Source organism: Hibiscus syriacus, unplaced genomic scaffold (genome assembly GCF_006381635.1).
Source record: "Hibiscus syriacus cultivar Baekdansim isolate YM2019G1 unplaced genomic scaffold, ASM638163v2 tig00111621_pilon, whole genome shotgun sequence".
NCBI lineage: Eukaryota > Viridiplantae > Streptophyta > Magnoliopsida > Malvales > Malvaceae > Hibiscus > Hibiscus syriacus.
In genome coordinates this window covers 3981860-3999223 of record NW_024063138.1, presented here as the reverse complement: position 1 = coordinate 3999223, position 17364 = coordinate 3981860, and the positions used below count along the sequence as shown (strand labels likewise).

The window sequence follows — 17364 nt, the reverse complement described above, 5'->3', positions numbered from 1 at the left end:
CCCCTTACACTTGGCTTGGCTGCTTCGAAGATTCCAAAGCTCTCCCTAAACACTGCCCCAAAAGCCATCGCCTCACCCGTCCGCTCTCACTTCCCCTTCAATTATATAAAAAAATTAGCATCTAACATAATGATCTTTTAACTTTAATAAAATAATTAGTTTACAGTTTACTGATTATAAATTTTAAAGGTGGCTGAATAAACTAAAATTAAGTTAAAGCTTTTGAGTTACTATAATTAATTGTGTGATTGTTTCGGAGAATGGATATCATGGTATTGAAAAGAAAAAGGAGAATCTTCCGACTGTAGCGTCACGAAATGTGCATCATAAATTTTGGTGAACCCCAAAACGAATCTGACGACTCACTCATCACCCCATGGCAGTGGATCTTCGATTGCGCTTGCTTCCTGTCTTTTTGGACCATTTCCTTCCTGCCCCTTTTTAACTTATACCACAGTAAACTTAAAGCTAATCTGATCCACATTACAACAAATGTGATGGTCCTTGGATCATGCCAACCACAATATTATAATTGGGTAAACTACATATTAGTACCTATTATTATTTTTATTCCGTTTTAGTATCTAAAGTTTATTTTTTTTAAATCACATCTAATATTTAGTTTATGTTTCATTTTGGTATTTGTCGTTAAAAACATAACGATGATACTGATATGTCACCATAAGATAATGTCACATTATCATTGAAAAAAATAAAAAAAAGTTGTCACGTCGGTAGTTCTATTATTTTTTTTAACAATGAGTATCAAACTAAAACCTAAATTAAATATTATGTATGATTTTGAAAAACAATAAAGTTTGGAACTAAAATGAAGTAGAAGTAATAGTTCAGATACTAAACATTTACCGATTATAACTTTGAAAAAAAGATGGGTTTTTAAAAGAGCGGGTCAGGCATCGATGAATAAACAAATGTGGAGGGGTTACATTGGTATATAACGTCAGAGTCGGGACATTTGGCCAACCCAGTAGTAGGCAGTGATGAAATACCTTTTCCACTTCCCCCTTCCCCCTTCCCCCTTCCCCTTCCCCTTCCCCGCTAAGTTAAAGCATTGCCCCCATCTGCAACCACACTCTTTGAATTTCTTTTCCAAAGCGATTAATGTGCAAGTCTGAGGCGTGACAAAAGAAAATCAGTTTTTCTGAAGTAAATACCATCTGGAAAGAACTTGGTAGAACCACTTATTATAAGGCTTATATAATGCACGAACTAAAATATCATAAAGCAACATAATATTTTAGGTTGCACGTAATCTAAAATATTAATTTTTTCTTATTTTTTCAATTGTAAATATATTTTAGGTTACAATCGAAAATGTTATCATTTTTATAATGTTTTAGATTGTAATTTAAAATATTAAAAATATATATGATATTTTAAGTTGTACACTACCTAAAATATTATATTATTTATAATATTTTATATCGTATTTTATAATATTTTTTATTACGTATTTCTTTAGTTTTATATTAAGCCGTCGCACACCATAACTCCTCAAGAACTTAAGAGGTTTTGAAGCTATACTTTCTAATGGTGGCTGAGAAAGGAGAATCTGACCCGAGACGTGAGACAATTAAATGGAATGTACATTACATACATACATCAAAATCAACCATATGAAAAAAGAGGGATGGGGTCAAAAGCTGCTGAAAAGGTAACATATATGTAGGACAGGTTATTCTTTTATCATCTTCGCTGTCGCAATATGTACGATAATAATCCCCCATTCCTATTATTATTATTATTACTATTATTATTATTATTATTATTATTATTATTATTATTATTATTATGCATATGAGTTTATGTGTAGTTGCATCCCCATCCGTCGTAACCTGCTTCCTAGCCCCAATCATGATTTTGAATGGATGAAGCATTTCAATAGATGGCTGTTAGTCTAGGATTTGTATTGGATTGGCATAAATGATAGCAACTATAAACATGTATATCAAATTTTATTTAATATTTAATGAGATAAAAATTATAATTAGGGTAAAATATTTCAAATGGCCCCTTGACTATAGGGTGCTACTTTACTTAGTCATCCAACTATTAAAAGTTATGGAATAGTCCTTGACTATATGACATTATTTCGTTGAGTCCATCGACTATTAAAAGTTACAAAATGGTCTTCCGGGTATTCATATGTTCTGAACTCATCCTTTTTCGTTATAAAAAATCACATCAATTTGAGTTGGACGTTAATATACTAACTGTGATATGATAAAACACGACCTGAAAATCTCAAACGACTATCATATCTCATTTAATATATTAACGTCTAGCTTAGACTGTAGTAAGTTTTTAACAAAAAAGGATAAGTTTGAAAAATATAAATAATCGGATGATCATTTTGTAACTTTTAATAGTTAGAGGACTCAAACAAATAATATCATATAATTAGGGGACCATTTTGTAATTTTTTAATAGTCGATCGACTCAATAAAAAATACCATATAATCAGAGGACCATTTATATATTTTATCCTCGTATTAAATATGTTTGTTTATTTTTTTAAAAGAAAAAATATGTTTGTTTAATTTTAGTTTAAAAAAATATAACATAATTCTATTGTCATCAATACTGTAAAAATTGATATGATAGTTAGGATTGTAAACGAACCGAACGTTTGGTGGGAAGTTCGTTTACGTTCGTTTATTTATTAAACTAACGAACATGAATAAGATTTTTTTATTCATTTAATTAAATTAACGAACATGAACAGATGACTCATTTTTTCATTTACGTTCGTGAACATTTAATAATATGTCCGTTTATGTTCGTTCATTTATATTCATTTACGTTTGTTCGTTTATTTTCGTTCAATTATGTTTAGTCTAATCTCTCTAAACACATTTAAAATATTAACGCCCAATAAATTTTAATATGATACCCATTAATATTTTAAAATTCAATTATTTTTATATGTTTTTTTGTCATTTATGTTCGTTTATGTTCATTTATTATGTTTGTTTACGTTCGTTTGTATTTGTTTAAGTTCGTTTATTGTGTTCGTTATGTTCGTTTACATCCGTTCGTTTATGTTCGTTCATTTGTGTTCGTTTATCATTTAAATTAACGAACATGAACGAACACAAACAAGCTACATTATTTAACGAACGAACATGAACAAGAAATTTTTTGTAAGTTTATGTTTGTGGTCGTTCATTTGTTCAGTTAAAGTTAAACGAACGAACATGAACATACAATGTTTGTGTTCGTCGGTTCGTTTATAGGCTTATTAATAGTTAAATGGGACATTTTGTTGATCAAATAATCTATTATTTTTAAGAAATATAAGTGAAAAAATTAATTAGAGATCTAGATTATTTATTATAATATATTTAAAATTTGTCATGGAAAAATGATAAATTTTTTAAAACAATAAATAATTGAAATTTATCTCATGAATAAAAAACTATTTTTTATCTTAATTATTTTCGCATCATATAAATTTAATCTATTTTCTTATTATACTTATCGAATGAGTCTTACTTTTAAATTTACCTAACCAATTTAATATGATTTTGAAAACAGTAATAATTAATTTAATAGTTTATTAATTTATTTAAATTCTATTTAGTTCGATTTTCAAAAAATTTCTATTTAGTTCGTTATGTCACAAACAGAATAGTAAATTATTTGCTTGATTTAGCTCACCACATAATTGATAGTCCTAGAGAATGAGAATTACAAATTTTAAAATAATTTTTAAATAATTATTTATATTTATTTATATTTAAGAAAAAAATAAAGATTTACCTTAAAAAATTATAAATAAATATTATTAAATAAACTATTGATAACGTAATAAACGAGAACATTTAATAATTTTTCCAAACAAAATAGTATCTTAACAGCAAGTTAGATTTAAATCTTGTCCGTACATCCCCTCCGAAATCCCGACCACTAATTTTGGGAATAAAAAAACACCAACAAGTTGACCCCTCTCTGTCTCCTTCTTCCTTCTTCTCCTCTGTCATTTTCCTTCCCTATTTCAAATAATTTTACCTTGCCCTGCCCTGGTTTAGTTCAAGTCTTTTTCTCGCCATTTGTTAAGCTAAATTATTATATATTTGGCGTCTCTTCTCTTACATCTCATCTCATTCATTCAACTTACATAGTAATAAAAACTTGTAATGCGTCATTAATAAAATCACGTACGTCCACCGCCTCTCCCTCCATCTTTCTTCACTACTTAAGAGCTTGTTTCCACGGTATTTTTTTCTTCAGCATTCAACAATGGCTCTCCTTTATCAACCACGTCTTCCTCTTCCTCTTCCTCTTCCTCTTCTTCTTCTTTTGCTGTTTTGCGTCAGTTCGGCTGTTTCATCACCTAAGATCAGCGCCGTTGATCTGGCGGCGTTGTCGGCCATTAAAGACAGCCTGACAGACATTCCAGGCTCAAGATTCTTCTCCACTTGGGACTTCACCGCACCGGATCCTTGCTCCTCGTTCACCGGCGTCACCTGCGATTTCAACGGTCGAGTCACCATTCTCTCGCTCGGCACTGGCCTTTCCGACTCGCCAGGCCTCGCTGGCTCACTCTCCCCTGCTCTTTCCAACCTTACCATGTTAGCCCAACTCATCCTCTTCCCTGGTCTCGTCACCGGTCCTATCCCTTCTCAACTGGGGCAACTCACTGGTCTCCGAGTCATTTCCTTGACCAACAACCGCTTAACAGGACTCATACCATCATCCTTCTCCACTCTCCCCTTCTTACACACGCTGGATCTGAGTTCAAACCACCTCTCCGGCTCCATCCCACCGGGTCTCACGAAGCTTCCATCTTTAAAAATCCTGGTACTGAGTTCAAACGAGCTGACGGGCGAGTTACAATCAAAAGTGTCGGCCCGGTTATTACACCTGGATTTGAAGAAGAACAAGATCAATGGACCGTTGCCACGGTTGCCGTCAACCGTCCGTTACCTGTCAGTGTCGGAGAACTCGATGTGGGGTCCACTAAGCTCACTGGATTCACTATCCGAGTTAGTGTACCTCGACGTTAGCATGAACCGATTCAGTGGGCCCATCCCCGCTTCTCTCTTCTTTAATAATCCCTCCCTCACCTCGCTGTTCCTGCAACGGAACAATCTATCGGGTGGGCTCCCATCGATCAAGGTAGACCCCACCACGGTTCAATCCTACGGCGAGGGATCCATCGTCGACTTGAGCCATAACTTCATCACGGGGGAGATAACACCATTGTTGGCCGGGGTCGAGACTCTGTTCTTGAACAACAACCATCTGATCGGATCTGTCCCGGAGGAGTACGTTAAGTGCGTGTACGACGGCACCACCACAACATTGTATCTGCAACATAACTATTTATCTGGATTCCCATTACCTCGAGGTTCGACTCTGCCTGATACGGTGTCGGTGTGCTTGTCCTACAATTGTATGGAGCCGCCGGTTGGGATATCAGCCTGCCCGGCCAGTGCCGAAAGGGATCCGTCGAGACCGAAATCGCAGTGTTCAGTATTCAGCCATCATGGCTCAGTGGACTGAAATCGGATAAGGTGGATATGGTTATACGTTAGACAAATAGACATCACTTGTAAGCAATGTTAGTGTGCGACTTCAATACTACTATACTGTCTTAGTTTCTTTTGGTTTTCATTTACATTATAGGCTTTTTTCACCTTTATATATTCAAGTTTTTTTTCTTCAAATTTTGATTTATTAATAATTATTAATAATTAATCTATTTATATTCGGGTAGATGCAAATCACTATCATAAAGCTAATAAGTGATAGTAGAATAATAAAGAAGCATCCAGTTTACATGACCCCAAATTATAACATAAAGATTTTCGAATTTTGAAGTGAGGTACAAAGCTAATGTAGGGTTGGCAATATTCGATTCTTCCACTTAATACAAGAAAGAAAAGGGAAGTAAGCACTAATTGCAACAAGCCTAAACCTTAACGAGTTATATAACATATGTATTATCTTGATAACAAGTTTGAGAATTGATTTAACGATTAATTTTAAAATCTAGGGGATTTAAGCTAAAAAATATTATCTTTTAATAAAAAAAAGATAATTTATTTATAAAAGAACCTAAAATTTAATGAAATTATAAAAAATCTAAAAAAATTTGGGATCCCTTGTTTCAACCAGTTACCAACCGTCACTGGCCGTCTCCGATCACCATCGTCATGATCGAAAGGTTACCCACCCGTCGTCGGTCACCCATCGATCAATCTTCACCCTTACCATCACCCAAATCCCTTAAATCTCTAAAATCCCCAACATACAAATCCCTAAAACTTTAAAGTCTCAATCTCCACGATGGAACGTTGGAGGAGCACCGACGGAGCGATAGCGAGGATGGGTTTTGAGCGGAATTACATGGTGGTTTGAATCGTGATGACGACGTGACATATGAACGTTGAGATCAGCCGTAATCGACGAAAAAATAGCGATGGTAACTTAAAAACTGACGAACATTTGAACGCATTTTCACGGCAAACGGTGACAACTTACGATGAAAGGCCAACGAGGATTTGATCAAAGGTCGACGTCGTTTCTAACGACGATGGCGGTGATGGTCATGACCGACCGATCGATCGGTGACCATGAAAGGGGGAAAGCGAGAACGAAGAAGGGGGAGGCATGTTGCTGCACGGGGGAGAAAGGTATTTTTAATAAAAAATATTTTTATTTTTTAAAATTTTAAAATAAATTCTCAAAATTACCCGACTTGGCACGTGTCATTTAATGGTCAAATTTAACGGCCGTTACGATCCAAACACTTAAAAGTGCTTCGATAAAAAAGTTAGACATATAATTTTAGTAAAAATTTCATTAGGTACTAAAACATTTTTTGAAATAAAATTCAAACATTTTTTTTTGTATTAAGCCGTATTTTTTATACGGACCAATTTCCAATGTCAAAAGATCTGTTATTAGTTTTAGAAGGTTAAATCATCTATTTTGTTAAAACAAGAATGAGTTTTTTTTTTTATGTCGCTCTAGTACGGTAACCGAACTGAGTTGAGTTTGAATATTTTTTAATACGATTAAATTTAAAAGGTTTAAAATTGGATCCAATTACACTCGAAAATTTGTGAGTTTAAAGTTGTTAAACTTGATTTTAACTCAAAAAGACTTAAATTCAAAACATTCTAAGACTGAATTAAATTAAAGCTCAAACTTGAACCTTAAATATATGAAAACTTATATTATAATTTTTTTTAAAAAAATAACAGCATATAAATATTAATATTATTAATAATTTAATTTTTAAAAAAATAAAAAATTAATATTTTTTTTCAAATTATTCATGAGATTTTAGAGTCGAGTATTAAATAGATTATTTCAACTCGTTAAAAATTCAATTCGAAAATCAAATAATTTATTTTGACTCGTTAAAATTTTGATTCGAATTTGAGCTTAAACGCATCTAATCAATTAAATTTTAACCAAATTTAATTCAAATGAATTACTATCAATATTGTCTCGTCTCATGTCCTACTGTTTAGATAACTTTGTAGGATAGTTTTGTTAAATACTTGTGTGTATATTTCAATAACCGCCGTTTGAGATGTTTGAAATGAACAGCTCAAGAACTTCGCTTTAGACATCCTGAAGCGTGGCTCCAAGGTGTGGGTGGAGGTATTCTTCGACACCATTGAATGCGACATCTCCAAAAACGGCTCCTCCTCCTTCCTCTCACTCCTCCAAACCTTCCTCAGCAAGTCCCTCATCGGAGCCGACCCTACCCTCGATCCTGGCGTCGCCGATTCCGGTCCCTTGTCGATCAACCTATGGCTCGGCCTCCAACTCCTCCCCACCATCCCTATCCTAGCTTTTCAGCCCCTGCTTGAGATACTTCTTCACTCCTACGCCTACCCTTTTGCACTCGTAAGTGGAGGCTACCGAAAACTCTACAGCTTCATCGAGCAGCACGGTAAATAAGTCGTTCTGCTCGGCGAAAAATAGTTCGGCCTTTCGAAATCCGACGCTATCCACAACTTGATCTTCACTCTCGGCTTCAATGCGTATGGTGGTTTCTCCATTTTTTTTACCTACATTGTTAGGCGCCATAGCTGGTGATAAAACCGGGCTACAAGCTAGGTTAAGAGACGAAGTGAGGAAAGTATGTGGATCACCGGCAGGTCTGAGGTTCGACTCGGTTAATGTTATGTATGGCTCATAAAAAGTCTCGTTGTGGGTTACGAATTATGTGGGTTGGGGGTGTGGGGGCGCAGCCCCCGCGGTACGGTACAGGGTTGATTTTGTAATTATGTACCAGGGTTTTCTATTATAAATAGAGATGTAACCTAGACCTAAAAAGATCATTGAATAAAACTTCTAGCGCCGCCTAGGCACCGAGGACGTAAGCACATTGCCGAACCTCGTAAAATTCTCGTGTTCTTTCGTTTTCTTTACCCGTTTTCGTCAACAATTGGTATCAGATGTCAGGAGCAAAATTCGAAGTCGCGAAATTCGATGGTCAGGGTAACTTCGGATTATGGCAAACGAGGGTGAAGGATCTATTGGCACAGCAAGGGATCTTGAAGGCTTTGCGACCTACAAAGCCGGCGTCGATGGATGAGGAAGATTGGGAAGAATTGCAGCAGCGAGCGGCAGGAACCATACGATTATGCTTGGCGGACGAGGTTATGTATCACGTCATGCATCTATCGTCTCCAGACGAAATTTGGAGGAAGTTGGAAAGTCAGTTTATGTCCAAATCCTTAACGACAAAACTGTATCTGAAGCAGCGGCTGTATGGGCTGAAGATGCAGGACGATCACGATTTGGCGCAACACGTGAATGTCTTCAATCAAATCGTTTCTGATCTGGCTCGGCTTGATGTGAAAATTGAGGATGAAGACAGAGCGATGATTCTGTTGTGTTCGTTGCCTTCCTCTTACGAACACATGGTGACTACTCTTACATATGGGAAAGAGACTATCAACGTTGAGGAGATTACTGCAGCCTTGTTGGCTCACAACCAGCGGAAGCAGAATGCAGGGGAAAGCTCTCAAGCCGATAGCTTATATGTCAAGGGTAATCGAGATCGTGGACGGAAGCCAGAGAAGGCAGGGTCCGGGAAGCGGAATTCCAGATCCAAATCCAGGGATAAGAAGACGATTCACTGTTACAAGTGCAAGGAGGCGGGACATATGAAGCGAGACTGTCCGAAGTTGAAAAAGCAGACCGATGAGAAGCGTGATGGCTCATCCAAGTCTGTGAACGTGGTCGAGGATGATACTTCTGATTGCAGTGAGGGTGATATGCTTTCTATTTCAACGACACAATTGACGGATGCTTGGATTCTTGATTCTGGATGTTCTTATCACATCACGCCAAATAGGGAATGGTTTTCGACATACAGGCCGGTTAATTCTGGTTCGGTTTATTTGGGTGATGATCGATGTTGCAATATTGTTGGTATTGGTGATGTCAGAATTAAGATGCACGATGGTTCCGTTCGGACGTTGAGTGGTGTTCGACATATCCCAGACTTGAAGAAGAATTTGATTTCCTTGGGCACTTTGCACAAGAATGGTTTTATCCCTAAGGCTGACGAGGATAGGGAAACCATTCGGATTGTTAAAGGAGCATTGACTGTGATGAAAGGCAAGATGACTGCAGGGAATATCTACAGATTGTTAGGGAGTACCGTTGCAGGTGGAGTTCACTCTGTTGAGTCATGTGATGATACGACAAAATTGTGGCATATGCGCCTTGCTCATCTTAGTGAACGTGGTATGGCAGAATTACACAAGAGAAACTTGTTGCATGGTGTCAAAAGCTGTAAGATCGACTTTTGCAAGTATTGTGTTCTTGGTAAACAGACTAAAGTCCGTTTCAAGACTGCGAAGCACACAACTCAAGGGATTCTTGATTATGTGCATTCTGATGTATGGGGGCCTTCCACGACATCGTCTTTGGGTGGATCTAGGTACTATGTTACTTTTATTGATGATTTTTCACGGAAAGTTTGGGTGTATTTTTTGAAACAGAAATCTGAAGTTTTTGAGAAGTTCAAGCTGTGGAAAGCTGAGGTAGAAAACCAAACAGGACGAAAAATCAAGTGTTTGCGGTCTGATAATGGTACGGAGTACACAGATTCACAGTTCCTACAATTATGTAAGGAGCATGGGATTCAGAGGCATTTTACAGTGCGCAAGACACCACAACAGAATGGTGTTGCGGAACGAATGAACAGGTCGTTGAATGAAAGAGCCAGATGTTTGCGGTTGAATGCGGGGCTTCCCAAACACTTCTGGGCTGAGGCTGTTAACATGGCGTGTTACCTTATCAACAGATCGCCAAGGGCATCGCTGGCTGGGAAAGTTGCAGAAGAGGTATGGACTGGTCATGATGTTAGTTTTGATAACTTACGGATTTTTGGTTGTCCTGCTTATGTGCATGTACCTGCTGATGAGAGATCCAAACTTGATGCAAAATCGAAGGAGTGCATTTTTCTGGGTTACAAGAAAGGTGTCAAAGGATTCAAGTTCTGGGATCCAGTTGCGAAGAAAGTTGTGATTAGTAGAGATGTCGTTTTTGATGAACAATCTATGTTGCAGCAGAAGCAAGACACGACAGTGGTAGATTTCGAGCAGTTTCCAGTTGAGAAACCAGAAACTTCTCAACCGACTTCCGGTGGTTCCACTACGGATGATTTGCAGGATTATAGTCTCGCCAGAGACAGGGTGAGACGGACGAATATAAAGCCTCCGAACAGATTGGGTTTTGAAGACTTGGTATCTTTTGCACTTACTGTTAGCAGTGATGATCCAGTTACTTTTCATGATGCCGTTACTAGTCAGGAAAACGACAAGTGGATGGCAGCCATGGTTGAGGAGATGGAGTCTTTGAATCACAATCGCACATGGGAGTTAGTTCCCCTTCCTGAGGGTAAGAAGCCGATTGGTTGCAAATGGGTGTATAAGAAGAAACCAGCAGTAACAGAAAAAGAGGGGGAGAAGTTCAAGGCTCCTTTGGTAGCGAAGGGTTTTTCACAGCAGAAAGGAGTTGATTATGATGAAATCTTTTCTCCTGTGGTCAGGCACACTTCAATCCGAGCAGTACTTGCATTGGTGGCTAGTTGGGATTTGCATTTAGAGCAGATGGATGTTAAAACTGCTTTTTTGCATGGTGATTTAGAGGAGCAGATCTACATGCGGCAACCTGAAGGTTTCACTCAACCTGGAAACGAACATTTAGTTTGCAGATTGAAGAAATCTTTGTACGGGTTAAAACAGTCTCCGAGACAGTGGTATAAACGGTTTGACTCCTATATGATCAAGATTGGCTACAACCGATGTGAGTATGATTGTTGTGTCTATGTTAAGAGCCTTGATGATGGTTCTTTTATTTTTCTATTACTGTATGTTGATGATATGTTGATTGCTGCGAAGAACATGGATGATGTTATCGGTTTGAAAACTTTATTGAGTCAGGAATTTGATATGAAAGATTTAGGTGCTGCAAAGAAAATTCTTGGAATGGAAATTTGCAGGGACAGAGACTCAAGGAAACTGCGGCTATCTCAACGGGGTTATGTTGAGAAAATGCTAGAAAGGTTTGCGATGAGCAGCGCAAAACCAGTTAGCACTCCATTGGCGAATCACTTTAAGCTCTCATCAGAACAGTGCCCCAAGACATATAAGGAAGCTGAAGATATGGCAAAGGTTCCGTATTCTAATGCTGTTGGCTGCTTGATGTATGCGATGGTATGTACTCGTCCTGATTTAGCTCATGCTGTTAGTCAAGTTTGTAAGTACATGTCTAAACCTGGTAAGCAACATTGGGAAGCAGTCAAGTGGATCTTTCGGTACTTAAAGGGTACTGTGGGACATGGAATTGTTTTTGGGAGTCAGCGGGATAACCCTTTGGTTGTAGGATATGTGGATTCAGATTATGCAGGTGACTTGGATAATAGAAGATCTACGACAGGGTATGTGTTTACTCTTGGTGGAGGGCCTATTTGCTGGAAGTCTACTGTTCAATCTGTCGTGGCACTATCTACAACTGAAGCTGAATACATGGCAGCGGCTGAAGCTGCAAAAGAAGCTTTATGGCTTACTGGTTTAGTGAAGGAGTTGGGTGTTCAACAAGGTGGAGTTCAGTTGCTTTGTGATAATCAAAATGCTATTCACTTGGCTAAGAATCAGGTGTATCGTGCTAGAACTAAACATATTGATGTAAGGTTCCACAAGATCAGAGAGTTGGTTGCATCTGGAGAGGTTTTGTTTCAGAAGGTACATACTGATGAGAATGCCGCTGATATGTTCACCAAGCCAGTTACGACAGACAAGTTCAAGCATTGCTTGGACTTGTTGAATGTTTCGAGTTGTTAAAGAAGCAAGGTAACCCAACCCACATTGAAGTTTCCAAGGGGCAGGATATTCGCCAAGGTGGAGATTTGTTATGTATGGCTCATAAAAAGTCTCGTTGTGGGGTTACGAATTATGTGGGTTGGGGGTGTGGGGGCGCAGCCCCCGCGGTACGGTACAGGGTTGATTTTGTAATTATGTACCAGGGTTTTCTATTATAAATAGAGATGTAACCTAGACCTAAAAAGATCATTGAATAAAACTTCTAGCGCCGCCTAGGCAGCGAGGACGTAAGCACATTGCCGAACCTCGTAAAATTCTCGTGTTCTTTCGTTTTCTTTACCTGTTTTCGTCAACAGTTAAAGACACGGAGCTCGTGAATTCCGTCGTTTACGAGGCGTTGCGTCTGAACCCGCCGGTACAACTTCAATACGCTCGAGCCAGGAAGGATTTTCAACTCACTTCTCATGACTCGGTTTTCGACATTAAGAAAGGTGAGTTGCTTTGTGGATATCAGCCTTTGGCCATGAGGGATGGTAAAGTTCTCGAAGAACCGGAGAGTTTTAAACCAGACAGGTTTGTGGGGACAGGGAAAGAATTGCTGAATTACTTGTTCTGGTCGAACGGACCGCAGACCGGGTCACCGAGTGAGACGAATAAGCAATGTGCAGCAAAGGACTATGTGACACTGTCGGCTTCGTTGATTGTAGCTCACATGTATAAAAGGTATGGTTCAATCAGTGGGGATGCCGGTTCAATCACAGCCGTCAAGAAGGCAAATTAGAATGAGTATTTAGAAGCACAGAGTATCTCTGGACCAATATGTTCCTTTCTTCAAATAAACTTGATATTAATTCCCATTATTAACACTACTGAAATATATATATATATATATCCAAGAAAGTTCTCTAATGATGTTCTTCCTATATATATGGCCATGGTCGATGGTTTTAGACGAAGAGGAGATTATCTTGTAACTGTGTGTGAGATTTGGTAACCTTTTCTCTCCAACCCTTTTGTCGAGCTCTAATTTCCCACATTGCAGTCAGCTTCATCTGAGCAGACAATGCTTCTTCGGCTTTCTCCCTTGCTTCCTCGCATGTCTCCATTCCTGAATTGCATTTGTCCGCTTCCTTTTGATACTGTGATGCTAATTTCTTAGCCTCCAGTAATGCCATGTCCGCACGTTGCTGGCTTTCCAAAGCTTCGGCTTCTCTTAGCTTCAGCTCTTCTGTCAAAAGTTCTGCAAACTGCTTTTCAGTGTCCTCGTTCACCTCCGGATCATGTTTTGCGCAATCTGCAAATATCCACATTAAAGGAACCAGCCACATAAAACATTATACGTCTGCAACACCCGCAACTGCATCCGTAATAGACAGCGCAATCGTAATTTAGTACTTAGTGATTATTAGAGAGTAAAGAGAGAAGATAAGAAACCCAGAAAAGATAAGAGAACAAGTGTAGATTTATTTGAATGATATCAGTTCTATATTCCAATGAATACATCACTGGGAAAGAAACTGGAAACTAACCTGAAGCGGAAGCATTGTTCAGTCCTGCATAAATTAAAGACGGGCCACGAAATTAACTTAATTTTGCAAGGCAATGTACAAAAGATCATATAAGAAACATCAAAGAAAAATCTTAACAGCATAACAGAGATGGAACCAACCTTCGGGGATAGTGAGAAGAGGCTGAGAAGAGCAATCACAGAGGCAAGGTGGGCAAGTGTTGGAAGTGTGGCTGACGGCTGCTAATCTTTCCATGAAATGCCAGTACAGGGGCGGACCCACTATGTAGCCGAATAAACACAGCCCCAATATACACAGCCCCGCCTTCAACAACGCCATCTCCTTGATCGACACACACTTTTCTGAACGAATCAAGACCTAAACAATTCGAAGCAGTAGTTGACAAAATGTGAAATTCTGTTCACGCTTTCTTTGATTCAACAGATCTTCCAAAAGAGCTTGTGCGAATGTGAGTGGGAATGAAGTTGCCCGCTGTTAGTGCTACAACAACGCATTGGAACGAACCATGGCTGCGTGGGGCTTGGCTTCTTCTAGTAAAGTACTGCTTCTGAATTATTGCCTAAAAAATATCAAACTTTTGGCCAGACATCGTCTTAACTCTTAGGCCACCCGAAATTAATGATACTAATAATTTATTGGTTAAGAGGGAAGAAAGCTCATTCGGTTGTTACAAGATATTCAACTCTTTTATTTTGTTTTATAAAATTGGTATAATAGCTTTATAAATCCCCCTAAGCCTGCATGATTTACAGACCAGTCCTCCTATCTCGTCATTATTCTCGGAATCACTGAACAATTCGAGATTCACATAATCATCGGAATATCTACACATTTCGATAAATTATTCAACGAAAATTAGATTGAATTGGTTTAATCCTAGAATCGATTAAATTCAGACTCTAACATCATTAACTGTAGCACCTTCAACCTTATCTAGTCATGAGCTGGATTGCTGATGTTATGTTAACTTTATAAAACCATATCGTTACTCTTATTAACCCTAATTGTATAATCGGATAATCAATTAGTCATTATTATGATTTAGTGACTGATTTGTAAAGAATTTATTATCGATAGTCAAAAACATAAATCATACAATCAGTACAAGTTACAAGATCATATTATAGACCCAAATGAGATACTACGTGAATAATTTAATCAATTTAAGCCATTGTATTGGTATCATTCTATAAGTATCGATATTATATGGATACAATATCGATAGTCTTAGATAATATCGATACCGATTTGATATATTAAGTCCCTAAATAAAAAAAAACGGAGTACATGAATTATTATTGTTCTCAACCGGATTGTGATTTCATTAGACAAAACATGTTGAGTTTATTTCACCTTTTACGTTATCAATTCAATTTATTTCTTCAGCAATGTTGGTATCGGTATCTCTTTGATCTAGGATTCTCAATATATTGTCCAATGCATCTTTGGCAGCTCTGTTCTGTGCAATTTCCTTCTTGAGGCTACATTTCCCGCTTCCCACAAGTTGGTCGTCTACAAACACATCAAAACCTGTGTTTTCTTTCCACAGGTCCACAAATTTAACTTTCATATTTCTCTTTTGGCACACTTCACATAATTGGGTCACCGGATGCATCTTTAAAGTGTCTTGTCTGATTATAGGCTCCAACAAATCCTTGAACACCTATTGCAATATCCAAATTTTTATTTTGTGAGACAAAATAGTAATGGTCAAGTGAAAGAAATAGGTACCTTCCAAACAGCATCGATGGAGAAATTGGTGTCGATGAAAACCGCTCCGATGGCGGATTCCACGACATCAGCTAATGCCTTTGGCACGTCGACCAGTCCATTAGAATGAAGTGGATACCGTTGTATCTCTTCAGAAAATTGTCGAATATGTTCATGTTTGACGAGATAGTAATTCATTAGATAAAATTAAGAATTCGAATCTTAAATTAAAAAAGATTATCGTTATAAATGAATTTAGATTGATCTATGAACAGATTGAATATCAATAATTAAACAAAAAGTACAATAATAATATTCAAGGTGAAATCTCTCGATATTTCCCGCACCTTAGAAGAAGACCAAATATCTAAAAGGCACTTTCAATAAACTTAACCACCACGATTTTTAGACTGCGAAATTCAACGGCTTGACCTTACCTACTGTTTCATTATATTCCATTCCAACTCTTTTCTAAAATTAAACATAGAAAAATGTATAATCCAATATTACATTATAAAAATATATCTCCAATAAATTAATAAAATTTATTTTTAGAATTTTTTTATCAATATTTTTTATGAAGAATAATACAGCAAATTTTGTGAAATCAATAATTTTCAATAGCATTCCAAACAGATTTTCTTATTAAGAATTTAACTAGTGATATATTATCGAAATACTGAACTATATAAAGATTATAGTGTCATCTTATTGCTGGATATTAGTATCCATAATAATTTTGTTATATCCACAATAACGATAAACACAATACTACTATAAAAAATCCCAGATTATAACGACTCAATTCTTAAAATTCAACGCACGGATAAAACTAAAACGTTTGAATCGCTTACTTGTTCTTCGAGAAGAGGTTTCTTATGCCGCAGATACCGATACAATCCATGTTTAACGGCGACACGAGCCAGTTTTTCGGTATCGACATTGGCTGCTCGGAGTCTGGTCAAAGTACCCGGCGACAAATCAGGGTATTCAAAAAACTGCTGTTTAGTGAAGAGTAGGTTAAGCACGGAGTCTCCGACGTATTCGAGTTGCTCGTTGGAGATGGTCAATCCTAAAGAAGCATGAGTGAAAGCTCCTTCCAGCAGGCCTTTGTTCCTAAACTCATAGCTCAAGATCTGTTCCACTCCGTCCAGACTTGGCAAGGATTCAATATTCTGGATTGTTTCGACGGCTAATTCACTCTCCTTTCCGATAGTTTGCAGGTTTTGTTGCCGGTCCATTAAAGCTTGCTCTTCTGGGGTTTCTAGGGCGGTGGCGGTCGCTGCAAAATAGGAAGGGAAGTTGGTGATGATGATGATGGAACAGATTGTATATGTAAAGATTGGATTTTGGACCAAATCTAAATGTTTATTAATGTACCAATAAAATGAAAGTTAATGCTAGAAGAACACTTATCCGGGACAACTATAAGCCTTTTTTCTTATATATTAAAAGCAAAAGACAAAAAAACTATTATTGTTAAACTCGAATTGGCTGGGTACACTGGACCCAAGGTTGATGGGTTCTAGTTTTGTTAAAAATAGGATAAACTACTGCGGATGTCCCTTTTGTTTGACTTTTGCTCTTTTTTTTCTTCACCTAGCTTTTAGAAAATAGCATGCGTGAAAACATTAATAAAATTTTTGATTTTTTTTAATTTTTAAATTTTAAATAAAATATCAATTTGGCCAATCGTTGTTTATCCCGCCACAACCACCCATTGCTCCGGCTGGTGATGGTGACCAAATGATCCTTTCACAATCCTCTTTCTTTCTTATGTTCCAAAAACAATTTGAAAA

The 17364-nt window shown here is 37.4% G+C and overlaps 4 protein-coding genes across 4 annotated transcripts; 2 read left to right on the top strand and 2 right to left on the bottom strand.

The window, feature by feature from the left end:
- Positions 1–4159: 4159 nt before the first annotated feature.
- LOC120165909 (probable inactive leucine-rich repeat receptor kinase XIAO) lies at positions 4160–5676 on the top strand. Its single transcript, XM_039175342.1, has one exon. The coding sequence runs from the start codon at positions 4264–4266 to the stop codon at positions 5527–5529; it is 1266 nt and encodes a 421-aa protein (XP_039031273.1). The 5' UTR covers positions 4160–4263; the 3' UTR covers positions 5530–5676.
- Positions 5677–6562: 886 nt separating this feature from the next.
- LOC120166143 (probable inactive linolenate hydroperoxide lyase) lies at positions 6563–13107 on the top strand. Its single transcript, XM_039175501.1, has 4 exons — positions 6563–6637; positions 7588–7936; positions 8067–8144; positions 12683–13107. Exons 1-4 carry the CDS (start codon positions 6563–6565, stop codon positions 13105–13107), a joined length of 927 nt encoding a protein of 308 aa, XP_039031432.1.
- Positions 13108–13273: 166 nt separating this feature from the next.
- On the bottom strand, positions 13274–14173 carry LOC120166142. The gene is made up of 3 exons (XM_039175500.1): positions 13996–14173; positions 13856–13879; positions 13274–13620 (listed from the first exon to the last, which is right to left on the bottom strand). The coding sequence occupies exons 1-3, from the start codon at positions 14171–14173 to the stop codon at positions 13274–13276; spliced, it is 549 nt and encodes a 182-aa protein (XP_039031431.1).
- A 1051-nt stretch (positions 14174–15224) lies between these two features.
- Positions 15225–16806, bottom strand: LOC120166141 (ribonuclease 3-like protein 3). The gene is made up of 3 exons (XM_039175499.1): positions 16420–16806; positions 15587–15733; positions 15225–15518 (listed from the first exon to the last, which is right to left on the bottom strand). Exons 1-3 carry the CDS (start codon positions 16804–16806, stop codon positions 15225–15227), a joined length of 828 nt encoding a protein of 275 aa, XP_039031430.1.
- Positions 16807–17364: the final 558 nt, after the last annotated feature.